The sequence below is a fragment of the Nelusetta ayraudi genome, unplaced genomic scaffold (assembly GCF_046127955.1).
Source record: "Nelusetta ayraudi isolate G7.1 ecotype Tasmania unplaced genomic scaffold, CSIRO-AGI_Nayr_v1 ptg000082l, whole genome shotgun sequence".
NCBI classification, from domain to species: Eukaryota; Metazoa; Chordata; class Actinopteri; order Tetraodontiformes; family Monacanthidae; genus Nelusetta; species Nelusetta ayraudi.
In genome coordinates, this window is record NW_027466132.1 from 2,635,783 (window position 1) to 2,661,723 (window position 25,941).

Consider the following 25,941-nt stretch of genomic DNA (forward strand, 5'->3'; position numbering starts at 1 on the left):
ATCATACTTTCTGTGTTCCTCATGCATTTATGTATGCCAGTATGCCATCGCTTGACTGTGAAAGTGATTTTAAAAAGCCACACATTCGCGCCAAACTTATTTGCATGCTGCAGATGGTCATATACGGTTGTCTCCCCCCCCCCCCCCCCCACTCCCAACCCCTCCCCCTGCTGAGTCGTAAATAACCCTGGAGGCGTCTGGCACAACTAAATCATTCATTCAGGGATGTCACCCACGTTCATTCAAATTTAATATGTGCGCTGATGGTATGTTGCTGGTACAGTATAGCCTCTTTATTCAACCCATACTGGAGTGCGCGCACGTCGGCGGCCCTGTGCGCCCCCAGAATGAGTTGTTTTTTTTTTTTGTTTTTTTTTTGCTTCACCAGACCATCACGTAACACACAGAGGCTCATGTGGAATCCTTGGTGTATTCACATTCCTGTTTCACAGCTGGTGACATAATGCCGTTGTTTGTCCCGTCCGGACCAGCACATTTACTTTGCGTCTGCAGCACATTTGCTGTATATATTATAAAAATAAATAAATAATATAAGAATACTGTAATTGTCAATCCTTCCATCGGTTTTCTGTCACTGCTTGGGGATGGTGTGAGTGTCCGCTACGAACAATTAGCATGCATGTGTGTGTTTGGACCCGTGAGAGAGAGAGAGCTGGACTACCTGGAGAGACGCCATGGCAGACACAGGGAGAGCATGCAAAGTTTGTCCCAGATATTGAACCTGCAACCGCTTCGCTGTAAGACCACGCGGCTGCTGGGAGCTGCACCAACAGCTCGTTGCCTTCTCCATCCTTCCAAACATTTCAGCGTAGAGTCTTTCGAACCTGTTGGGTAGGCGGAGTTAAAGCAGCCATAAACACTAATCCAGGGGGCAGATGTAGATTTACTACCATCTAGTGGCAACAAAGTATATCTCGTGAATAAATGAATAACCGTTGATTCGTCATGGACATCGTTTAGTGGGGGGCATGTTGTTGGTGACCAGCAGCAACACGTTTCTCTTTTTTGTAAACTCGATCTGGCGTCACTATAGAGTTGCCTACAGACCGAGTGAGTGAGATTTAACGACACCTAGTGGTGTGAAGCAGAATTCAAACAATCTTTCCTTGACCTCACGTCTTCCTTCTGCAAGTGAAGTTGAAACATGTTTTTGCTGCCATTCTTTTTCCCAACCATATTGCAGTTCACGCCTTTAAACAAATGACAGACATACAAATCATTTTGATGACCTTTGACCTTTATTGTAGAAGGCATAGTGAGCTTTCGCCCCCCCCATCCAAACGATAAATGACACAAAATTATTTTTCACATTTTTTTTTCTTTAAATCATAACAAAACAATTGCACAAACTGAACGGAGATGATGGAATAAAAATAAAGGAGCTGATATACAGACAGCCAGTCACCAATCAGAGACGGCGACCCCTTAATGTCCAAACGTTGAGGTATATTAGTCTTCTCAAGTGTTCAACCATTCAAACCGTTTTCCCAATGTACTGTAAACATGATGGCACATGATGTATTGCAGTGAAATTAGTCTTAGCTTCGTGTACCGTCGTATTGATAGCAATGTGATGGGATTACAAGGAAAGTCCACCCAAATCTCTACTACTTTGCCAACATTACCACTTCACCTAAAGGATATGTTAGATAAAGGATATTTTAGCCAGGCATACAACATCACACAAGAAATACAATGATGTGTTATGTTTTTCGTTTGTGTATTTATGATTGACTTCCAAGGGCTGAGAAAATGTCACCATCAACGTAGTGGTGGGTAGTAACTGGGAGATATTTGGGGTGAACTATCCCTTAAAACCCAAGGCCAGTTTTAAAACATTATCCAGCATTAAATGTCAAAATCCATGTTTTGTTAAGAGTTAAAATAACAACAACAGGAAGCTTTTTTTCTTTCCAGCTGAGAATACGCACTCGTGCTGCCTTAGATACTGATACTTATCATTTGTGAGGCTGCGGCCCAGTCATAAAAATTAACATTTCAAATGCCCATTTCAACAGTCCGAGACAGCAGTCTGAGGTTGTTCGGTTCTCAAGAGCGTCTGCTCCCCCCGTTTGCCCGCCGTTGCCAACGTCATGTCGTCAACAGGCTAAAAAAAAAAACAAGTAACAGCTGAACAAGCGCTCCACCTAGTGGTCGGAAAAGTGAACGTCCAACTTCATGGAACGGAGCGGTAACAATTAAAGACAAGTGAATCTTTTAGGATAAATAAAACAGACTGTCAAATGATATCAGATAGTATATAGAGAAATAAATTTCAGGGAAATAGATAGATATGTTAAAAACAAATATCGATAACAATAATAATGGGCGGATAAAAACCTCCAGCAGCAAACAAATCAGGCATGAAAGTCACTCGAAGCCAACGCGAGGAGGGTCAACATCGGCCGGTGTGGTTTTCAGGAGGCCGGTGAACACCTCGTACGTCAGGAAGACGGCGGTGCTGACGGGGACGGCCCGGAGGCAGTTGATCCCCCAGCTCCTGAAGAAGACCCCGACTCCCTCGGTCCTCACCGTCTCAGTGACGCAGTGAAAAAATCCCCTGTAGCGCTTGGTCCCCAGTGCACCGTCCACCTGCAGACGGGCTTTAATAACGTCCATGGGAGTTCCAAACGACCAGGCCACCACTCCCGCTACCCCCCCGGCCAGCATCACGCCACTCCAGCCTGCAGGGCACAAGAGACACCTTATCATAAATCTGTTCTCAGTTTTAAAAGGATGTCTTTAGCTTTTTCTCTAACATATTATTTTGCTTTTTAGTCCCTTTTATTGGAATAACTCCTTGCTTTGAACTGTTGTTAGTTTGGGATAACTGACCTGAGCTTAAAGAATAACGGATAAGATAATAAACCAAGAATGATTTAATTTACATTTAATAAAAATTTCAATAAAAGATTATCATTAAGAGTTCTCCACCGTAGACCTGCTCTAAGGAAAATTTTAATGTGTGTTATACGAGAAATTAAACAGCTATTTATTTTTATTGACCTAATCCAGTGTTTCTCAAATTCACACACTGGGCCTTTCATGAGTCCTGCTGCGACTCCAACAAAGTAAAGTTTGCCCTCTTTGCAAATTTGCCGTCTGAACGCATTTCCTGGCATGTGACGCCTCTGTGTGCTCTGCCTTTTTTTTGTGCTAAATTTGTTGAGAATGTGAAACAACTCCTGTGCTTGGCAATAGGAAATAATGTGAAATGATGCAAACCGCGTCGAGCGACTTGACTCACTCGGCCTCGTCTTGCCGCTGTCCGTCAGGTACTCGCAGGCGGTGGAGTAGGTGAGGAAGTAGAGGGCGTAGGACGGCCCGTCGCGGAGCATGAGCGGCAGCGCGCCCCTGTAGAGCCCCGCCACGCCGTCCTCCTTGATGATGCTCAGCAGGCAGTGAACCGGGCCTCTGTACTTGGGCTTGGGGGCGTCGGCTTTGGCTCGCCTGGACTCTGTCTGGCACTGCAGACGCACTTTCACCACGTCGCCCGGCGACATCACCAACGTCTGTGGGAAGAAGGAGGACGGAGGCCGGAGGAAGGAACCCTTTAGGAGCAGCGCGAGACCTGCAGCTGGATGGTTTCCAAATGTTTTTTTTTCGCGTCCAGTACCTGAGCCATACCCGCGATCAAGCCGGACAGGAAGACCTCAGGCTTGGTGTTGGGGCCGTTCCCTCCTCGCGCTTGGCTCATGCACTGCAGGCAGTTCCTGTATATGCCGAACGCCAAGGACGAGGTCAGGGAGATGGTGGCCAGAGGCAGGGACATGCCTTTGAAGAAGCCTTTTGCCTGGCGGGTGAAACCAGATGACAAACAGCTTTATTAATTTCATGCACGTTCTGTTCCGGCTGCTGCTGATATGGTGGCTACAAATACAGCGTTTTGGAAGATCAGGATGCAGACTAAATTTTAATTTTAGGAACACTGTTCCTTTTAAGTTTCACTCACCCCTTCATTCGTAAAGGTTGCCACAGAACACTGCCATATTCCCCTGTACTGTTTCTGGGTTTGTACGCGGACCTTTATGGAAGAAAAACAGAGAACATTATGTCATGACTGCGCGTGTGTGTGCATGCGTAGCCATCGGCTAACACAAACTTGGTGTTTGAAGGACGTTTGACTCTTGGGCCCTGTTTGCACTTGGTCACTTGTAACTGTTTTGGGGGATTGGATCACGAGAACGGATCTCGAAGCATGTGTTCGCACGTGACAAAATACGCTAATCTGGAATGAAATTTATTAGCATGCTAATAAACGAGTCTAACAAAAATGATTTGTTTTCGCTTCTTGTTTGTAACTTTATAATGACGATGCCGGGAGGTGGGGTGCCGACCAAGTACGTACACGGGAGAGGTGAGTGGAGTAGGCGGTCGTTAATGTGGACAGAGCTCACATTCTGTTTGCACGTCTGTGACGAATGCGTTTTTATGCGATGCGACTACCAAAACGAGTGGTTTTGGTATTCGGATGACAAAACGGATTTGGACTGTTTGCACTTGGTTACTTAATGTGTTTTTTGCCGATGTGAATACGAAACACGCATGAAATGACCAAGTGCAAACAGGGCCTTAATTTTTCTTTTTACTTTACCTTTACAGTGTCCAGCGGGTAGCCCACTGCCACTCCACATGCTCCTGTGGGGATCCGGAGGGAGAAAAAATTAAAAAAAAATCAAGAAAAAAAAAATAGAGGCCAGGTAACCTTTTTAACCCACAATTGTAATAATAATGGCAATAACTGGGCCAACGCCGAGGGAAAAAAATAAGACAACCCTGCAGGTATTTGTTCAGGGAGATGCTAAACACTTCTGGTCTGTTCAGTATAAGTAAACAAGGCAGCAGGGAAGGTGTCATTACACTGGAAAACAATGCTAAACTAACACTGGATAGTAACTCAAATGTTACTGTTTGCTCATTGAACATCTGCCCTGCCTCCAGGTTACCTCTGCAATATCTATATGCGCAGTATACACATACAGACACACCTGTGTGTGTGTGTGTGTGTGTGTGTGTGTGTGTGTGTGTGTGTGCATATAGTCCATAAAATAATGCTGGGGAACTTGCACGGTAGATGCTTTGACAGAAATCAGTACGACACTGATCTTAACACGCTGCAGGTTGTTGCAGGGTTTGGTTTCCAATTCTAAAAATAATCATTTGACCAAAACATGCAAACAAGCAACCAAGAAACGGACGTCTCGTGAGTGCAGCGGCACGAAATACAGGTTTAAAATGGACAGCGTACGAAATAATCGCGGAAACGTAACTGCGGGTTGGTTTTTACCACCGTGTAAATTGACGTGACATATTGATATTTTCGGATGCATTCATAGATCACTGTTTCGAGGATTAAAGCTACCTGACTAAACGTCGGACAGATGTAGCGTGCAGTGACGTATCCCGTCTATCACTTCGTGCGCAACACCAGGCAGCATCGTTATTCATCAATTTGACACCCATAATTCCGTTCGGTGACAGCCTCCGCGAGGCCGGAGTTACCTGCCAACGATCCTGACACAAAATCCACGACGTGCATCCTGTCAGATGCCCACGGAGCCAGCGGCGGAGCTCAAGCGTGAGCAAATTCGTCTTTTAGCGAGACGCCGCATGTCAGTAACCTTGAGCGCCGTGCAGTTACGTCAGGCGGCGGAGGCGTAACACGATGCTAGCCAAACAGCAGCAACTTCCGGTTTTAGCCGCGAGCAGCTGACCGGGAACGTCAGAAGGATTTAGGTGGACGGTATCATAAATCAGATATAATAGAAGCCTTCAATAGTATGACTCGGGATTATAACTAGGAAATGAATTGCACTTTGTGTGCATTGAGAAACTTAGCATTGTAAGTAAATATGTACTACCCCTTGTCTTGGAAGAGGAGATTTTTTTTTTTTTTTTTTAATGTAATCATGAATTAGTTGAATCTTGATGATATTTTGATATTCAAAGTCTTCTTCTTCTTTTTTTCTGACAGTTAGCCGGAATGTGTGTTCCTAAAGAATTATGTTGTTAATTGTCATTGAAGAGATACAACTATGACTTTCCAAACACACATGGAGAAGGAACTTAGCCAGTTTATTTCCCAGAATAAACCGAAACCACCAAACAGGTTCTGTTGTTGTCAATAATCATATCAATGTTCCGTCTAAGTAAATTGTAAGTAAATGGTAATAGTATCATGGACTGCTGTTCAGTAAAATACCACAATTCTTAACTACACGACATGTTAAGTTGTAAACAAAAACCTCTTGTAAATTAAATTAGACGATAACGCAGGTGGGATGGAAGCTGTTTAATACCCCCAGACACTCTGGTCACTGGGTGATGTAATAACCATACGCGATAATCATGTGACTGGCTCCCCTTCATTCCAGCGCAAAGCAGAACACATGCGATTTGTTTTTGTTTTACGACTATTTCCGGATTTCAAAACAAGACTCTTGTGGGGGTTTTTTTGGTCTTTTATTTATACCTGGCTGCAACTTCTTTGAAAGTAAATGACAGCAGCTGAGGTTATGTTTTTCAATGATTTTATTTAATTCAAAGTCGTCCAAAAAAGAGATTTAAAACGACGTAACAAACTACTCAATACTAAACAACAACAACAACAACAACAACAATGGAACAAAATGAAGAATACAGAAAAATCTGCCTTCACAGACGTTGTTCCAGGATAAAAGCCATTCCTACCATATTCCATAAACCCGTTCTGTCCAGACTACTCGTACAAACGCTATGAAAAACAGACCATCACAAATTTTACTGTCTTCAAAGACACTCCAGAATTTAAAAATGATGCTTAACATGCTCCGTTAGCCAATTCCGTTCCGACACTTTGTGAAGATACTATGAAGTACCTCAACCTAAAAAAAGAAAAATACAAGAAGTGCTTTACAACTTTACATTCAATGTACCGTGACTGTAATTGTCCCGCTTGCCCCCTTACATAATCCATACGGGACCTAATTTTAAATTCCGTCTGCGTTCAGCAACCGAGAGCCCCATGTGGCAGGCAGCCAATGAACGACAAGGATAATACCGACGCGTGGGCGTAGGCGGCAAATCCTCGGCTCCTATTGGACAGAAGCTTGAGCCTGTGCCGGTAACTCCCGCCCCCTTACTACTTGCTTCCTGTGACGCCCCGCTCCTTCTGCGGTTGCTACAGAAATCCTTCCCCGTTTACCCACAGCGGACAGCGCGACCGCGTTGACTTATAGCCGCCGCAGCACCGGTGTACAGAAGACGTAACGGGACAGTTTATTTCAAAAGAAATAAACGAGGAGCAGACAGAGAAGCCACCGACAAGAGTGTTTAAAAAAAAAAAAAAAGAAAAAAAGGGGGGGTTTGAAAAAAAAAAAAAAAATCACCCGCAGTTTCCTCGTTAGCTGTCAAAGACGGTTTTATTTTTGCTAGCTTATAATAGCGTACAATTAGGATATTAATTAGGGCATCTGTGTATTTATAATCCCCCCCGGCACACTGAATCGACCTGCAACACTTCGGGGAAGCGTGAGTTGGTATTAAGTCCGTCGGCTTCGGCGATGGATTTCCTGGCGGGATGCATCGGAGGTAAGTCAGCCGCACCTGTCTCATGTCTGCCCGCATTGCTGTGCTGCGCGACTTCACGGAACCACTTGCGAGTCGAGCTGAAGCCGAAGCTGTGGCGGAAAGCGAGATAAGCGAGATAGACGCGTGAGCCCGATGAACTGTGGTCTGATCGCGGTTCTTCCTGCATCTCTCGTGGTGTGTGTGTGTGTGTGATGCAATTCCTTCTCAAGATTGCGAGTGCATTTTCCAAGTTCAGCCGCTTGTCGAAGTAATTCTCGTCATCGTTATATTTGCATTTGTTGTGGCAGGATTCGAATCAGTGTGTCAACCTCGTGCAGGATCAGCTGTCCATTTACTGTTCTTTTCTTCTTTTTTTTTTTCTTTTTTTTTAAGATTAATCATTCTTGAGAATTGGGGCAATAAAGTAAAGGCTTTTGATTTGTTTATCTGTAGCTCATCCAGGATGCACGTACAGTTGTCATTTGTGTGCCAGCGAACACCATGGCCAGAGTTGAAAACAGAGCCTCTGCTCAAGTTTGACCTCTGTGTCCAAGCAGAGGAGCTTGCCCATATAAAGTTTCCACTCTCCCCCCCCCACAGACCAATCCTATGCTTTATTTATTATGGGTGACCGTGTGACTGTTTTGTCACACGCTCACAGTGGCATTAGAAACGACAACAACAACAACACAACTGTTCCGCTGCTGCTGCAACACTTGGATGCAGGTGTCGTTTCTAACCTGGGAGGTGTGGTTAGTGCCCTTTGTGACATCGCAAAGAGCCACATTCTTGTAACTCATAGGTTCATTTAAGGCCACCGTCGTGTTGTTGCATGGCTGCATGGCATGCGTCCTCTTCCTGGCTTAGAGCTGACACGTATCCCTGATTGGCTCTTTTTACAAATGGGTCATGTGACGCGGCAGGTGCTTATGCGGGATTATGTCGCTGCGATTTGTTTACATTGGCGTGGCCAAAGAATGGGTGCTTGCCGCAAGAGTTCCCCCTTTTTTTTTTAAGTGATGTAATCTGCATTGTCACTTCAATCAACCAGTGCATTGAGTTGAATCAGTCCTGATTAATGGTCGCTACTCATTTGCTGATGTTCTTTCAATTGACCCAAAACTCAGGCCAAACAGTGAGCTATGTATTGTGGAAAAGACTTTTTGAGATACTTTGCTAATCAGTCAGCACAGACTCATGACACCCTGTGTCTTTTTGTAATAAGCCAACTAATGTTATTCTTCAAGCTGCTGCACAACTTCAACATTAGTTCAGGGGGCTAAATGTTTGAACAGTATGATGGTTCACAAACAGGCAAACACAGTAGCTGTTTGTACAATATTCAGTTGTCAAGTTCCAATTCTGACTGATTAGATTAAAAAAAAATACGTACGTATTTTCCATTCAGTAACCCTTTTTTTTCCTGCTGTCTTCAGGGGCCGCTGGAGTCTTGGTTGGCCACCCGTTTGATACAGTGAAGGTGGGAATACTGAATTACCAAACAAACACACTTTTTTCATAAAGTTATGGTTTTTAAATTAAAGTGATAAAACATATTTATCTCATGATCTGTAATTTGCACAGATTTGCAATTCTTCATGCATTGGTATTATTATCCTAAAAAAATTGAGGCTTTGATTTGTTTAAAATTTCTAAGCTCCATAGTTTGAATACCGTTTGCTGAAGAGTCAGCGGTGTCCTCAGTAATAACCAATAACCATCTTATTCCCCAGGTCAGATTGCAGGTCCAAAGCGTTGACAAGCCCCTGTACCGTGGGACCTTCCACTGTTTCCAGTCCATCATCCGTCAGGAGTCGGTATGTCCTTCCTTGCGCCTTCACGGGTTGTAAAAATGTAAGGTGGCCGCGGCTGCAGACATGTATGACCCGACTATCTTTAGCCATGTTGGCTGCACTCCGACCTCATGGCCGAGTTATGTAACCGTCATAGGTTCTGTACGGGACACCTCAAAGTGTCGGTCAACACCAGATGTATCCAGAGGTAGAATCGCCAGTAGTATGTTGTGTATGTTTGTAAATTGAAAAAAAAAAGCGAAATGAGGCATTCGAGACGGGCGAAGGGAACTTTGTTTGACGTTTAGCTTACACGTAACGCAACTTTTCTCGCCATTTCCCCCCCGCAGATGATGGGCCTGTACAAAGGCGTCGGCTCCCCAATGATGGGCCTCACGTTCATCAACGCCATCGTGTTCGGCGTCCAGGGCAACACCATGCGGAAGCTCGGGGCAGACACGCCCACAAACCAGTTCCTGGCGGGCGCTGCTGCCGGCGCCATCCAGTGCGTCATCTGCTGCCCCATGGAGCTGGCCAAGACCCGCATGCAGATGCAGGGCACCGGGGAGAAGAAGTCCTCCCGCAAGATGTACAAGAACTCGCTGGACTGCCTGGCGCGCATCTACCGGCGGGAGGGCCTGCGCGGCGTCAACCGGGGCATGGTGACCACGCTGATCCGCGAGACGCCCGGCTTCGGCGTCTACTTCCTGGCGTACGACGTGCTGACGCGGGCCCTGGGCTGCGAGCCCGACGACCGCTACATGATCCCCAAGCTGCTGTTCGCCGGCGGCATGGCCGGCATCGCCTCGTGGCTCTCCACGTACCCGGTGGACGTGATCAAGTCGCGGCTGCAGGCAGACGGCGTGGGCGGCGAGCGGCAGTACAGCAGCATCGCCGACTGCGTGCGACAGAGCGTGCGGCGCGAGGGCTACATGGTGTTCACGCGGGGCCTCACCTCCACGCTGCTGCGCGCCTTCCCCGTCAACGCCGCCACCTTCGCCACCGTCACCCTGGTGCTGATGTACGCCCGGGGCGAGGGGGGGGCGGGGGTGCCCCAGGACTGCGAGCCGGCGCCGCCGCCCGGCCACCACGCCGCGCAGCTGCAGCAGCAGGTGCAGCCCACCAGCCTGTGAGCAAGAAGCACGAGAAGACAGCATGGACAATCCGAGGCTCCCTGCCTGCTCCAGACCAGCCATCATTCCCAGCATGTAAAAAAAAAAGCAGCCTGAGGACGAGGCCGAACTTTATTTATTCGTAGCAACGGTTTCTAAATTTTGCGGTTTGCCTCTGAAGGTGCTCGGCTGGCGGTGTTGCCTCCAATCAGATTGGAAAATTCTACCTTAACAAGTTTCTTGATAGCGACTTTATCCGTCATAACCTTTTTACCTGACGCTGTTTCAGTCAGGGTTTTATTTTGTGTTTAGTAAGTGTGCACAGATTGGAAAGGTATCTCTGGATATATTACATTATGTTATATGTATATATATGTATATACATGATTTATTTTTTATTTTTTAATCTTTTTTTTCGAAGCGTTTTTCCTGCCTTATAAGATATCACTGACAAACTCCTGTTTGTGCTTGAGCTACTTATACTTATAAACAGTTTGAGTCCGAGCAAGCAAGAGGCTCCTCAAGATGTCTCGTGCGCAACAAGGTTGTAGACTTGTGTACTTTTTGGTTTCTATGTAGCTTATTTATGTGGCGTTCTAAATTTTAAAGACTGTAAAAATTGATGCAGGGTTGAAACGAGGAGGCAAATGTAACATAGTTAAGTTAATGCACAGTTTGTTTTACAGTATAACCCAGAGTGTGGGCTTTTAGTGTCTTGTCCGGTTGCTTTTGTTCATGTTGATGTAAGGAGACGAAGTGTTTAAATTGCGGAGAAACAATTACATAAAAAAAAAACCACTCCCTCTAGTGGTAACTTTACAGGTCCGAAATCTGATGCAACAATTTTAGGAATCGTTTGGACCAAGTGCCCCTGAAATGAAACGCAATATTGAGTCCATTGTCGACTCGTTTTATGCCCTTTCCGTGATGACACAAACGGCACCGATACCTCGGCCAGTCAGGTGTTGGCACCGCCCACTGAGCGTGTCTTATTTTGTGTCCGTCAGGGCAGGATTTGCATGCTGGCAGTAGAAACCAGCGTTTAGGCTCCGAAATGAAATGTAAAAATCTGACAGTGGCTCAAATGAGGGACCTTCAGCACCTGTTTGCAAAATCCAACACCATGTCAATACCATGTACTGTACGACGCCTGGTTGGGATCATGTTGATTTTCCCTGTATCATTTGTTAAAGTTGTCTCAGGCTGAACGAGATTCAATGTGCAGCTGCCTGCTGCCTCCTGTTGAAAGTCATGTTAGGTCCTTATAATCCAGTACTGTTTCAGATCATATGCAGTACATACATGTATGATATATGCTCTCGCCGCTGAGCGAGGTTCCTACAATGCGAATGCCGGTTTATTGCTATTATTCTTTCAGAAAGTCGGTATCAGTCAGTTTAAATGGTCGTTTTATTCCTGGCATGTTGTTCAAAGTCGGCAAAGCGAGGAATCAAATCAAACTACTGCTGTGCAAGACACAGGGTGGAAGGTAACCCTTGGAGAAAAAACAATGCTCAGATGGTCACTGGGTAGCAAACGGCGTTCGTTTTTTTTTTCTATTTTATTTACTTACTATTTATTTTACGAGAAAAGGTGTCGCCAGCCAATCAGGATGTGTTTGACTCTGGCACCTGTTTTTTCTGTGGGTGGAAATGTTTGAGCACTGCTGCATCATCTGTTGCTCGCGGCGCAGCACGCCCGACTGTCGTGTCACATGATCACATGTGAAGATTTTTTCCCCGAACCGGTCCCATGACTTTGACGTAGGCAGCGATCCCTCGCGGGGCTGAGGAAACTCCCCAGCATTGCACTGCTGCCTCTCGAGCGATCCCAGGCTCGCGTTCATGCACTTGTACTTCCCGCGAAGACCTCTAGAGGGCGGAGCCTGCGTACGGTTGAGGCCCTCAGTGGGTAGAATGTATTTTATTCGCCTCGCCCGAGGTGTCCCGCAGCTATCGGAGCGATTTTTTTTTTATTATTATTTCTTGCACTCTTGGCGTTTGATTTGAACCTTGAAAGGAGTTTGAAGTTGTGACACATGAGAGAAAGTGTGAGGTCTGACCAAGCTGCGTGGCTCCTTCTTGAATGTCGGTGTGGCCCCTGGAAGGAGGGAATGAATTTAATTGAGAGGTGGTATTTTTGTAATGTACATAGTCTGACTGAGATCTGTACAAAATGGTAAATAAAAAATAGTTTCTGCAGCTGTTTGTTTGTGCGTTTGTTTGTTGTACTGGAAACTACATGAAGTCTTGATCACATGGCTGAGCAATGTTGAGTTTTCGACTAACCTGTGACCCTGCTCAGGCCACTGATCGTCTTCAGGAAGATCAAAAATATATGAAAAAGTGGGTAATGAATGTGGTCGACAATCCGGAAAATTTTGTGTAAGTGAGTGCGTGTTGTTAAATCGGAGGTAATTATATATTACAATATATAATGACATACAAAAAAACATAGATAGATAGATAGATTTTTTTCATATTCAGCAGACCTACTAAACCCATCATCCATGCAATGAAAACAACACTTGCTTGTCAGGCTCAGAGATCAGCAGCACTCGGTTGCTCGGCTCTCTGGTCCTCTCTGGTTGAGAAACGCAGGAAGTGTCACATTCCACCAGCTGCCGTCGGCCGAGCGACAGAGAGACACGCACACACACGATGGCCAGAGACGCTCGGCCGGACGTGTGGCTGCTGCTGTTTTCTGTCATGGCATCAGGTAAAAGACGAGACGCCGGCTCGTGGTGAGAATCTTTAAAAAGAAGCGCCGGCCCGTTTATCCTTTTGTCTCCTCTCTCCAGCGGCCTTTGGACAACTTCGCCTGACCTACGACCAGCGCATCTACAAGCTCGGATTCCCGTGCGAAGAGGACTACGTGTGCTTCCACATGTGGCGCATCACCACGGACAAAGTGGACGACGACGTCGCCGTGGTGACCAACGGAAACCTCCGGTCGGCCGAATCGGAGGGCGGGACCTCGGAGTGCGTCCTGTCTATCAAAGATCACACCGACAAGGATTATTATCACGTCTGCCATCTCAGCCCAGGGGTCTCCACCCCTTACAGCGGTGAGTGCAGACTGGCGGAGAGCCATACATGACCTTTGACCTGCTCAGAAGGTCCTAAAAAGATGTTCTCTTCTTTAAGGACCTTCGAGCGCTCAGGAGCTGACCCTGCCGCCCGGGAGGTCAGCCTCGCTGCAGTGCCGCCTCTTCAGCAGCGTGACGTCGGGAAGCTGCAGCCCTCAGCGCCGGCGGGTCAGGGTGACCTGGCTGGACGAGGCCGGAGCTCCGATCCGGAAAGATTCCGACAACAGGATGAGGTGGAACTCGCCCTGCGACGCCACTCTGACCGTCAAGTTTCAGAGCAGCGGGCAGAGGACGTTCACCTGTCAGGTGACCACTGGCAGAGAAGTCCAGGCCTCGGTGGAGCTGCGGGTCACAGTCCCAAGTGGGTGGTCTATGAATTTAATGTCTTTTCTTTTATTCTCATGACGAGTGACATTGCAGTGTCTCACGGAAGACATCTAAAAACTACATATGAACACAGATGGAATTATGTAGGAAACAATTAAAGTAAAAAAATAACTCAAACATTTTTTTATATTTAAATTCTTCAAAATAGCCACCTTTCATAAAAAGCATATTTAGAGTTATTTAACCTGTTTTTCTTTGCTGTATAATTACAGATCTCTTGCTCATACTGTATGCTTGATGTCTTCAGTATCTATCTGCAGTGTAGTAAGATTTAAAGATAAAAAAAAAAAAAGCATTAGAACTGTCCAAACGTTTGACTGGTTGTGTATATCTATATATATCTAGATGTGTTTCAAAAAGAAAACCCAGTAAACTTAAACACCCGTGTATGATGGCAAATGTTTCGTTGCAGCACCCAAAGGAAAGGGGAGAGGACTGATCATAGTACCTCAGGAAGAAGAACCTCAAGAAGAAGGTGAAGTGTTTAAAATACAAAAATCTGGGCGCATCTTTTCTCCACATACCTGCACAGGCAGCGAATATATGTATATATATATATATATATATATATATATATATATATATATATATTTTTTTTTTTTTTAAACTTGGCCGTTACCTGATTCAGAAAGCAAACTTTTGTGAGAAACACTTCCTTTGAGTCTTGGCAAGACTTCCATGAGCAAATAACTTTTTTGGCACATCTGCTTTATGAATATGCAAAGTTGAGACTATTAAACTCGCCAACCGAAAGCCCGCTGGTTTCCTTCCAGAATCGACTGGAGCAGCTCCGCCCTGCTCCAGTCCCTGTTCCCTCTGAGCCCTCTGGGCTATTAGACCCTCTTTGTTTAATATTTCAAATAATGAGTGTCTCCCAGGTGGCCGTGTCACCGCTGTTATCATAACTTCAGTGAGGGCCACCATCACAGACCTTTATTAACAATTCAGTGAATTATGCGTCATTATTTTTTTACAAAGGTCCTTTGGCGTATTTGATAAATGTGCTCTAATGTCTCTGGGGTTAATGATATGTATTTTACATATAAGTCTGTCACTACGATGTGTCTCTCAGTGCTTTTACCGACAATCTCTGAATCTAAAAAGAGAAAAAAAAACATCTTTAAAGGTGTCATATTATGCAGGATTGACTTATTGCATCTTATTGCAGGTGCCTCTGAACAACCTCTCAGCTCATTTCTGCCACGTTTCTAAATTCTCACTGGGGCTCCTTCAAGCCTCGCATGCACTTGCCTCACTTTTTTTTTTTCTACTTCTTCTTCTTTTTGATGTTTCCAGGCGGCGAGCAGGACGCCGTGGCTCCGGCTGTGGGGGTGCTGCTGGTTGCCGTGGTCTTGACAGCTCTGGTTGCAGCGTTCGTCGTGAACAGGAGACGAATGCGCAAGTTTGGTTTTTAGTAAACTTCCTGAACGTATAGACAACTGTCGAGTCTCGAGTGTCAAAACCTTCCGTGGGGCAATGCTGTCACACAACGAGCTCCAGCTAAAGACAACCACGCCACATCTTGCACAACCGGTGATCTTCGGGCCGCTATCATCACGCCCTGCCTGCATTGCTCTTCATGCGATGACACATTCACTGCTGATCTCTTCCTACCGTCGCCATGATGTACGTTTGTGTGCCTTTCAGCTATCACTTGTGTGAACATTTGCGCAAATCTCACCTTTCAGGCCTCCAGCTTCACGATGAGTCACGTCCAGCGGGTAACAGCGCTGTGAGTCGCCTCGTCTTTCACAGCCTCCACACACGTCATGAAAAAAAAAAAAGACTCTGGAACACAGCGTTTTGTGTGTGTGTTCGCTGTAGGTTTCGGACGCAGACGATGTGATCTACGCCGATGTTTTCCTCCCGGCCGCCTCCGACCAGGTTCGGCCCCACGAGCTCACCGAGTACGCCTGCGTGCGACCCAAATACTTTCCCCACCCCCGGCGAGAGAACCGCGGCCCTTTGCCACACTCAGCCCCAAGTGCAGCACCATTTAAGTAACACGTTGGTTTGAACCGTCTACCTCAATACATTGTGCTTTCATTTAACTGCCATGTACTCTGTCGTAAAAGTACATTGATGTAAAACTCGCACTGAAGTCAACACTTGGTCTCTTTAATGATGATAACACCTCAAAAGAAAAATGCAGGAGTAATTTTTACAGTGTTTACGATTATAATTATATAATATGTTTTTACCTCAGAACCTTATTTTTAAACACAGTATCTCAAAGAAACAGTTGAAAGGCTGAAAACACAAGCCAATAAACATTTGTTTTCTTTTAATCTTGTTCACTCCTTGAATTCATCTTGAAAAAAAAACATTGTCTGCTAACTTGTTAATAATAATGCCAGCTTGGTTGTCTGGGTGCTAAAATTGTTACTCAAAAACCTGTTATTTATTTGTATTTTTTGGGAGATGAAGCCCTTGAAAAGGAAAGTGTCTCAACCATTTCCAAGAAAACCTTCCCCACTGTGAGAGCCATACATGGCTTGACGATTGCAGAAAATTGATGATGCCTTTTGAACTAAATTTCTATTTTCCAGCTGTGAGTCCAGAACAGCAGCCAAAAACTCCACAGATTTCCATAAATAAAAACATTCTCTCCCTCTGTTGAAAGCCTCCTGCAATCATTCATTCAGGCCTGGAATAATAATAATAATAATTAAAAAAAAAAAAAGAACCTCTGTAGATCTCAGTAAACAGTGTATTTAGCCCTCTGTTTACAGCCCCCTGCTAAAACCCTCAGTTTTGGCTTCCTGCTAAAAGTGACGCTTTGTTGGACTTTCCGCCTGTTTGGAGGGCGACAGAAACGAGGCGGTTTCACACCTGGCCCACTGACTGTGTTGTCGCCAACCTGGGTTTGTCGCACACTTTCTGTGGAAAAAGAAAAAAGAACTAAAAGTTGGAATTTCTCCCTTACTTCTGGGGGAGTTTTTTTTTTTTTAACCGATAGGCCGCAGGAGAAGCGGGTTGCCAAAACATTGGCTGGGGCTAAACTTTGCATAATACGGGACCTTTGGCCGTTCTCGGCTCCTGCCTTCAAACGCTGTTGGCTGTGCACGCTCGCGTTTGCACACGCACCCACAAAACAAAGGGACAAAGGCACGCTGCACCACAGCAGGTGAGAGGCCGCCGGAGCCGCTCTCAGCGCCGCTGCATTTGCATTTTAAACGCCTGCACCCAGCCCACTACTGTGTTCGCAGTGCAGCGCGGCACAACTAATCTACACACCTAAGATGTGTGATTGGCTTCAGTCAGACGTCTGGGGGTACCGGGTTGGGGGGGGTTGATGCGGCGAGGACAGCCAACTGGAGGCCTGACTGAGAAAAAACATCTCAGGGAGCATCAAACAATTTTTTTCCGCTCTCTCACTCTCTCTTTTTTTTTAGTCACTCACAACTCACATCAAATGAGATTGCGAGCGCCTTTTGGATGCCGTTTTTGTCTCCAAAACAGGATGCAGGGAGATGACAGCAGATGAATCGTCCTTTCTTGCAAGAGTTTCCCCCGTGGCGTGTAGGTGAACGGGAGATGAAGGCAAGGAGAATATGTTTGAAAAAAAAAAAAAAAAAAAAAAGTCGGGCGGCGGCGTCTGAAGATAAAGTGCTCGAGCTGAGTATGATGATACTGCAATCCCTATGCAGAGTTACTTCAAAAACTCAGGTTGATGGCACTTGTATGGCAAACCCCCCCCCCACAAAAATCATCTAAATTCCATGGTGGAAACGCCTGGCCAACCAGAATAGATAGAAACCCCACACTGATTTGGGCTGCTTGCATTTTTACATCTTTACTTGGACTCAGTGATTAAGAATCTTATCAGTTAAGACATCATCCTTAAATGTCCTCTCAAGTCTCATGTGTTTTCAGACACAATCTCCTTTTTAAACTAATCCGTAATCACCTCTGACCAGGCGTGGTGATTACATTATGTGTCCGGCACACCCGGGTGAAATGAATTCCATTACCTCGAGCGCACACTCTCTCACACAAACACATTATCCAGGTAGCCGATAAGCTTTGGGTCAAAGGAACAAACCCCCGGTTGAAGTCAGGCACCGCTTTGTCTGTCAAGTGCCTCGGAGTGGACGCACCAGCGGGGGGGCCAAAAGTTGTTGTCTCCCGGTGGTGTGTGGTTGCAGCAGGGGGTCAGGAACAGTGTCTAGGGGCTCATTGTGCATTTGTGTGTGTGGAACAAAAGGCCCCTGATGGCTGAAATCCTGCAACAAAAAAAAAAAAGATTGAGATTGAGGTGTTAGAAGTGATACAGGGGGAGAAGGAAGCCTGAGCACCTGGAAGTGGCGGTGGAAGTGGTCCACTCAAAACTCATGGTCACACCCCCCATGCACAGATCTAATCAACAATCAACACCAACGACATGAAAGAAAATCATGTAAGGCTGCCAATTTTTTTTTATTTTTATATAGCTTGTCCAATTTTATTTGTGCATTTGTTTTGCAATACAGCAGAAACAGGCAGACAGACAAACTTAACAAGCCAATTAAATTGCACACAAAGTTGGTGCCCACAAGTTAAGATTATACCAACAGTGTTGCCCCCTGCCTTGTCTTTTGTCTATTCTAATCCTATTTTATTTGTTTTATCTTATCTTATTTAATTTTATTTTTCTCTGCCTATTGCACCGTGGGTCTGTGAGGATTGAAATTTCATTCATTATGTCATACGTCGAGCATGTGTGATGTTTGACAATAAAGTTGAGTTGAGTTGAAGATACAACGTGATGGATGGAGTGACGGTAAAGTCTGAAAACAAGCAGCGAGCGCTTGTGGCCACGACACTTTTGTTGGCTTTTGTTGGTCACGCTTCACTTTGAAACTGACCCTTGTCTGCCGGCTACGTATCGGGGGGCGGGGTCAGAGGTGATTTTGGGGGGGGGGGGGGGGGGGGGGTAGCTAGGTAAGCCCTTGCACGGGACCATGACCACTTTCCTGAAGGGAGGTGCCCCTAACCCCCACGTACAAATACACGCTGGTCATCGGCTACGCAGACCATTCCTCCGCTGCCAGGACGCACGCAATGGATTTGAAAGTGGCGGCGGGTCAGTGGTGAACCCCTCCGACTGCGAACAACCGCTTCTGCGCCATTTATTTATTTTCGACACCGGAACGCGGACGTCCAGGTGAGTTAAACCAAGCGCTCCCTCCTTGCCGACGTGTTTAAGTCTCGCAAATTACTATTGTTATTAAGTTCTATCATCGTTATTTCTTCCCACCCTGGACTGCGCATGTCCCGGAAGTCAGGATAACGGCCATACTGGCTTACCAAAGGCCCCCCCTGTGTTGTTATTGCCGCACAGGTGTATTTTGAGTAGTTGCTAATTTGAATCAGCTGCAGCCTGTTACTTACCCAGCCTGAAGACCAGTATCTCCTCGATTCACGTGTTCAGTTGTCCGTGTCTGTTTTCTAACCTGTCCGCTGTCCCATTTCTTTCTTTCAATGTCTTCCTCCCTCCCTTTGCCTCCAAAATGCACCAGGTCTTCGGATACAATGCCGAGGAAGGAGGCGGTGCTCTGCGTCCTCGGGGAGCTGCAGGAGGCCACGGAGCTGGCCGGCATGGACCCTCTGACCAAAGCGGCCCTGAAGGCGTACATGATTCTGAAGAAGTTCAAGCTCCCCGAAGTCCCCTGTCAGAGGTTCCCTGACTGGGCCGGCGTGGACAGCGACGCCTGGGACCTGTATCCGGTCGATGGGCCGAAAGGCCTCTTGCCCCTGGAGTGCAAGGGAGGGGGCAACCTGCTGTTTGATGCTGTTAGCATGTTGCTTGTTGGCAGCACTGAACTTAGCCTGGAGTTACAGGTAAGCATTAGTTTTATATTTATTTCATTTCATTAGATTATTATTATTATTATTATTATTATTATTAAAACACGATGTCTATTTAGGATTTCCACACTTCTGTTCTGAACGACTAACCCTTTTCATGCTTGGGTGTGAAGAGCATAAAAGTGTAGCATGGACACTCAGTTGTTTATTAAATTAAAACTTTATTGGCAAATGTAGCTTAACTTTCATCCAAAAAATATATTTGTTTTAACTTTAAAATTGACCGGTGAAAATAACAACCCAGTGTTTGCAAAAAACATAACACCAATGCTGTTGGCAACCTCTCCTGGGTCTATTATTGCCACCTTTTTGCTTTTGTTTTGTTTTAGCTTAGCATGCCAACCCTCCAGTTACTTTTGGTTTGGCATAAATTTCCCTTTTTTTTTCTCATGTATTTAATTTTTTTTTTTTAATTTGTCACATTCGGGGATTTGATTTACTTAGGGTACATTGTACAACACTCTTCAGTCGTACGCGTACAGTCATATTCTTGACTGCGGCGTGCCAAACAGTATTTAAAGTGACGCGTGCCATTTGGAACACAGCCATCGTTTTCTGTGGTCTAAACATTTGGGTTGTGCGCTGTCCGACATTTAAACCACCTCACTCTCTGCCTCCAGGTTCGAACTGTGGTGGAAATGCTGCTGTGGAAGAGGTACTACCTGTCTGGGATGATGGATTCTGAAATGATGCTTCATGCCGTCCGCTTTAGCCTCTGCGCCGACAAGTCAGAGGAGATGCTCGGCCTTTCCTCAGCCATCCTGGAGGCCATCTTTGACGCGGACGTCAAGGCGTCCTGCTTTCCCGGCTCCTACGCCAACATGTGGCACATGTACGCCGTGGCGTCCGTCCTGGAGTTCAAGATCTGCTCGGTCTACCCCATGTTCAACCACAAGATCCGCCCCTACTTCAACAGGGTCATACATCCGAGGGCGTGGCCCATCACCGCTGACCTGCCCACTCTCCACATCATGTGGTCTGGCCACCTGAAGTCCAAGGCCTTCAGACCAGATAACTTTGTGGCCCTTGTGAATCCCCTGGCATTGGAAAGCCAAAGCAGTGGGCAGGTGTCTCCTGTGATTAAGAAGATGAAGAAGAAGAAGAGGAAGGCATCGCAGAAGAACGACTTGGAACTTTCTTACACAAACCTGAAGAAAAAGTATCGAATCACCAAGCGCACCTACTACCGCTGGAAAAAGAAGACGCGGGAGTACTGCAACAAATCGACAGCGCGCTACGAGGCCAAGTACTTCATGCAGGCGTGCTTCATGAAGGGCCAGCTCATCCCGCTGCACGAGTTCATGGAGAACTTCCCCGAGATCTCCAGGTCGTCCTACTACAACTGGAAGCACGAGCTGCTGAGGAGCGGCGGAAACAAGACCTCGTCGTCGGGTGCGGAGACCAGTTCCGGAAACAGCACCGAGCAGGAGCCGTGTTCCTCGCCGGAGGAGCGGGACCGCCGCGTCGTGCCCCGCAGCCTCGGCCAGAGCTTGGACAAACTCTTCCTGGAGCGAGCGCACGGCGTGGCCAGCATGCAGGAGGCCAAGCGCTGCCTGCAGAACTCCATCGCCCTGAAGATCTCGCTGCCGTTCAGAATCTTCAAAAGAAGCTTCCCGGGCATCTCGAGGTCGACCTACTACAACTGGAGGAGAGAAGCCCTGGAGTTCTGCGCAGGTTCCCAAGGCGGCGCCAAAAGCTCCGCCGGCTCCGTTGCGGAAAAAAGCCAGAGTCCAAGTCTTAGTCAGTTCCCGGGTCCGTCTAGCGCCAACCATCGTGCCGTTCGAGTAAGGATCAAGAGGAGCAGGCACAGGAATTTCATGCTGGCGTACCTGAGTAAAAAACACCTGCGAGATACCGCCAAGGTGCACATCCGCAGAGCCAAATGGTCCCTGATCAAATTCAAGCTCAACTACCCGTCCATGTCCTGCTCCTTCTACTGGCTGTGGCGCGGTCGCAGGACCCGCAAGAAGAAGGTCCACCAGAGTGTGGCGAGCCGCCCCCACATGATGCTGAAGGAGGAGGAGGAGGAGGCGGCGGCCGCTGCGGACGGCGGCGGCATCGACAGGAAGATGATGAACGGCCAGTGTGCGACCCCGCAGGCTCCCAAGTACCCCATGGCCTCGTTTGATGCCCCGTACCCGAGGTACATACTGCACGCCCAGGTACCCGTCCACGAGCAGATGTTGGGGATGGATGTGGTGGCCATGGCCAACATGAAGGCCGAGGCCAAGCTGTTCCTGCAGCAGCGCTTTGAGCAGAAGGCCTTCCCCACATTCCGAGAGTTCCGCCTCTACTTCCCCTTCACGCCGCGCTCCACCTACTACATGTGGAAGCGTGCGCTGTACCACGGCGTTTCTCTCATTCAAGGTTAGGAAAAAAAAAAAATGTCCTTGAGATGTCACCCAAACCTGAATTGGCCTTTATGAACAAAAGGTCCAATTGGAAAACAAACTTTTTTTTATGGCTTCTTTTTCAAAACAAAACAAACAAAAAAAATTTACGCCTTTTTGCATCATTGTCGTTGACTGCCTAGTGTTTGGTATTTAGAAAAACTTCAAAAGTATTGTTGGGCATTGTAACTTGAATCCTATTTGAATTTTTTGCACGAGGGTCGCTATACATTTAAAATGGATCTTGTTTTTGTTTTTTTGTTTTTTTTCTTCCAGAAAATAAATCTTGCTCACAAATGTTCTGTATGCAGGGTATTGGGGTCGACTGATCCTGTTTTCTCTGTGCATCCAGGTTCCACGTGGTTGTAAAACCCTGAGGTCTTATCCCAGTAACCAGTTTTTAAATGCTGTCTCCTGGAGAGCGTCGGACACTCCTAGGTTAGTTACTTTATTTTGTGCAACCTTTGGTTTGGCATTAATTTCTCTTTTTTCCCCCCCTCATGTATTCTTTTTTTTTTTGGTCATTTTCAGGGTCATTGCCTTCATGTAATCAGATTATGAGGCATGTCTCTTTTAATACTACCTTTATGTCATCATTTTGTTCCATGTCATTTTAATTGGATACTCGACACCAACACCTTCTCCCCACCATTGAAAAACAAATGTTTACGTATGTTGTTGCTTTTATTGTGTTTGTCTAAATTGTCTTGTTAAAACTGATACTGTTTACATTTGGTGAAGGAATGACAGCAAATTTGTGGTGCATGAAGTCTGACTTTGTTTTTATTAAATAATCAACCACAATCAAACCGGTTTGACTCGTATTACTTTAAACCTGTCGTCGTATATCGTTGTTGTTTGACTTTTATTCGTGGTGTTGTGCGACCAGTTTGGGTGCCTCTCTGCACGGCCGTGCACTTGTTTAGGCTGTTGCTCTTCTTTTCTGTTTAGTGAGCCATTTTTTTTTTTTTTTTTTTGGGCTGAAGTTGAATTCAAATGACCTCTTAACTGCGTCTTGTTAGGGGATAAACCAGAGGGTTCTAAACAACTTTGCATTCGGCAGGTTGATCGGTTTAAAGCAGCCAAATTAACTTCACGCAGATGGCTGACAAACTTTGGGAGAATAAAATAAGCGCCGCAGGTCAAAGTGAGTCACCGGCAGCTGTAAAAGAAGCCGACTGTGTTGCAGCGCTGCGCTATTCTGCATTGTTTGTCTCCAAAACGGCGTGGAAATAATGAGGGTTGGCAGGTCGGAGTGCAGAGTCTTCAAGGATGAGCAGTTGGTGCTCAGTCAGCCTGACTGAGCAGGAGGGGGAGGGGGGGTTGATTTGAAGGAGGCCAAATGTCCTCGGTAAACAGATACCTTGGATGTTTTTTTTTGCAAATTAGCCTGGAGCAGGAGGGGTGGTGGAATCAATAGAGCTCTTTAAACCCCAGATACAATGCAAAGGTGAAGTTGAAATGTAACATTAGAAAGTTTGACACTGTGGGGTTGATGAACAAATGCACTGCAGTTCCAAGACTCTGATAATATGATTATCATAACCTTATAAGAATGACTATAAATTGTTTTCCTTTTCCAAAACGTAAAATTAAATTTCACTTTTTTTCCCCCCCCTCAACTGGCAGCAACCTTACTAACAACCAACCAACGTTGACATGCTATGCACAGTGTGACCACTAGATGGCAGTGTTTTACTTCAGAAAGAGTTCCGGCAAGCAGCCTCTGTTAACAGTGTTGTGTTCGTGGCTCAGACTATTCTGAAGATCACCAGTAACGTAAATGAACGTACGTAAACCAAGCTGTAATTCGTGACATCGTCTTCGTCAGGACGGGGAAACCTTGTTTAGTAACACTTCAAAACATCAAAATAATAAGAAAAAAAAAGTTCACCTTTTTGGTGTTTCGTTGTATCTGCATTTCTGTACTGAACATATTGATTCATGACTCATGAATTCAAGACTCCGTTTGAACCGAATGATTGTGTCTGTTGGCTCGTAGGATGCAGAGCAGGCCAGGACCTCTGCGTCACGTCACTCCAACCCCCCGCCCAATGACGTCACTCCAACCCCCCCCACCCACCCAATGACTGGCCGGTTCACCCGCCCTCGAAGAGCAGAAGTTGTAGGTCTGTCAAACAAACAAACTTGTGTTTGGTTCTGCTGAGCTGCTCCGAGTCTCCTCTCTGATCCGAGCACAGTCGAGAGGAAAAACAAAACGCCGTGTTTCTTCGTCTCTAAGTGAATGTGGAGAGCCGAGATGAGATGAGGGATTGTTTGAAGCAAAAGCCTCCTTTCAAGTAATGGCGCATTTACATTTTCCTCCAAGCTTGTTGGATTTAGATCACTGGCGCTGTGAGACTCCCTGGGTTTCTGAGAAGCTTCAATTACCACCGGCAATATTATTTTATTATTTATTTATTTTCAATTTTTTTTTTCCTTTGGTCGCCGACTATACAAAAATCAGCAGCACCTAGAACTCACCTCGGTCGGTGTAATGGTTATTCTGGAGTGCACTGAAAAAAAAGTTCACGTTTGATTTGGCAAACAATTTGGGCGAGATTCTTGAGAGAAAATTGCCTTTTGAAATGTTGACACCTAATGATGAAACACAAGCCTTTTGTATTGAGCTTCTCTATGAGTAATTGGACATTTCTAAGCTTAACTGCACGCTGGGGCATCAAAAAAATCCAAAGGTTGCAGGTGTTCTGTTGGTTGACGGAGGGGGAAAAAATACAAAACCCAATCAGTTATTTCATTAGAAAGTGAACATTTGCTTTGTTGCTGATTGAACGAGACTTGGCGTGTGTTGTTGCTGTCAACGACCACATACACACACACACACACACACACACACACACACACATGCACAGACCTCCTGTAAATCAATGACTGCGAATCCTTGACTTCTTTTTCCGTCTCAATTCTCGCTTTTCTTTGCTCTAAATCAATAATACTTTGGCGCAGATTAAACTCTGTGTGTGTGTGTGGGCTTGTGTGCGTGTACCCGCGCCCACATGATTGGGAGTCGTCTGTAAATGAAACCGCGGCAGTTATTGCTGCTCGGACTCCAGTGGCTCCCCCGTTCAAACACGCGCACGTCCGCAGATTATAATCAGGGTCAAAGGTCAGGTGAACGGGGGGGGGGCCTCGGGGTGTGTAATCCCAGCTGTTTGCCCGCCGCTTAATCCTTGACTCTGTGTTTGTCTTGTTGTTTTGTGGCCGTGCACTGCTCCTAGGACCTGTGCACCTCGGACGAGGTCCTGATCTCTGGGAGTTCAGAGAGCGGAACGGCCGCTCGGACCTCCCGGTTCGATAACGCCGGAGCTTCAGATAAGAGGAATTATTTCAGCGCTCATCCCACCGCCGACCCCACTTCAAGTGCTAGCTTCCGGAGATTACACAAGCCCTCCAATCCTTCCCCCTCCTCCCTCACACAAGACTGAGACAGTATCAGAGAACATGATTGTTATCCCAGAAATACATTTCATTTCTGTGCGTTGCTGTTATCTATCTTTTTTATTTTTTTTGGAGCACTCGAGGTCGCGCCTCATCGACGAGAAAACAGAGAACGGGTCCCCCTTTTTTTTTTTTTTTTCAAACCCCTTCTGATCTGTGTTCAATCTCAAAGGCAGTTGTGCGACCAATCGGGTCCGTGAGTCTGCGGGCGACACGACTGTTGTCCGTTTCCGTCTCCATCGAGCGCGCCAGTGTTTTTCGCATTCCATGGCCAAAATGCTGCGGCTAGCGAT

The 25,941-nt window shown here is 46.2% G+C and overlaps 4 protein-coding genes across 5 annotated transcripts; 3 read left to right on the top strand and 1 right to left on the bottom strand.

Annotated features, from left to right (window-relative positions):
- Positions 1-1,237: 1,237 nt before the first annotated feature.
- On the bottom strand, positions 1,238-5,860 carry slc25a47a (solute carrier family 25 member 47a). The gene is made up of 6 exons (XM_076044530.1): positions 5,524-5,860; positions 4,616-4,659; positions 3,974-4,045; positions 3,638-3,814; positions 3,269-3,533; positions 1,238-2,705 (listed from the first exon to the last, which is right to left on the bottom strand). Exons 1-6 carry the CDS (start codon positions 5,558-5,560, stop codon positions 2,392-2,394), a joined length of 909 nt encoding a protein of 302 aa, XP_075900645.1. The 5' UTR covers positions 5,561-5,860; the 3' UTR covers positions 1,238-2,391.
- A 1,503-nt stretch (positions 5,861-7,363) lies between these two features.
- Positions 7,364-12,675, top strand: LOC142900315 (mitochondrial basic amino acids transporter-like). The gene is made up of 4 exons (XM_076044528.1): positions 7,364-7,590; positions 9,006-9,049; positions 9,303-9,386; positions 9,713-12,675. Exons 1-4 carry the CDS (start codon positions 7,563-7,565, stop codon positions 10,493-10,495), a joined length of 939 nt encoding a protein of 312 aa, XP_075900643.1. The 5' UTR covers positions 7,364-7,562; the 3' UTR covers positions 10,496-12,675.
- A 369-nt stretch (positions 12,676-13,044) lies between these two features.
- Positions 13,045-16,216, top strand: LOC142900405 (uncharacterized). Its single transcript, XM_076044678.1, has 7 exons — positions 13,045-13,192; positions 13,275-13,541; positions 13,621-13,923; positions 14,362-14,424; positions 15,246-15,351; positions 15,638-15,681; positions 15,774-16,216. Exons 1-6 carry the CDS (start codon positions 13,135-13,137, stop codon positions 15,654-15,656), a joined length of 816 nt encoding a protein of 271 aa, XP_075900793.1. The 5' UTR covers positions 13,045-13,134; the 3' UTR covers positions 15,657-15,681; positions 15,774-16,216.
- Positions 16,217-18,877: 2,661 nt separating this feature from the next.
- vrtn (vertebrae development associated) lies at positions 18,878-22,645 on the top strand. 2 transcript variants are annotated; one of them, XM_076044674.1, is made up of 4 exons: positions 18,878-19,095; positions 19,451-19,772; positions 20,420-22,166; positions 22,542-22,645. In XM_076044674.1, exons 1-4 carry the CDS (start codon positions 18,893-18,895, stop codon positions 22,556-22,558), a joined length of 2,289 nt encoding a protein of 762 aa, XP_075900789.1. In that variant the 5' UTR covers positions 18,878-18,892; the 3' UTR covers positions 22,559-22,645. The 2 variants fall into 2 exon arrangements, with proteins under 2 accessions (XP_075900789.1, XP_075900790.1); XM_076044675.1 differs by lacking the exon at positions 22,542-22,645 and having other exon boundaries at positions 20,420-22,458.
- Positions 22,646-25,941: the final 3,296 nt, after the last annotated feature.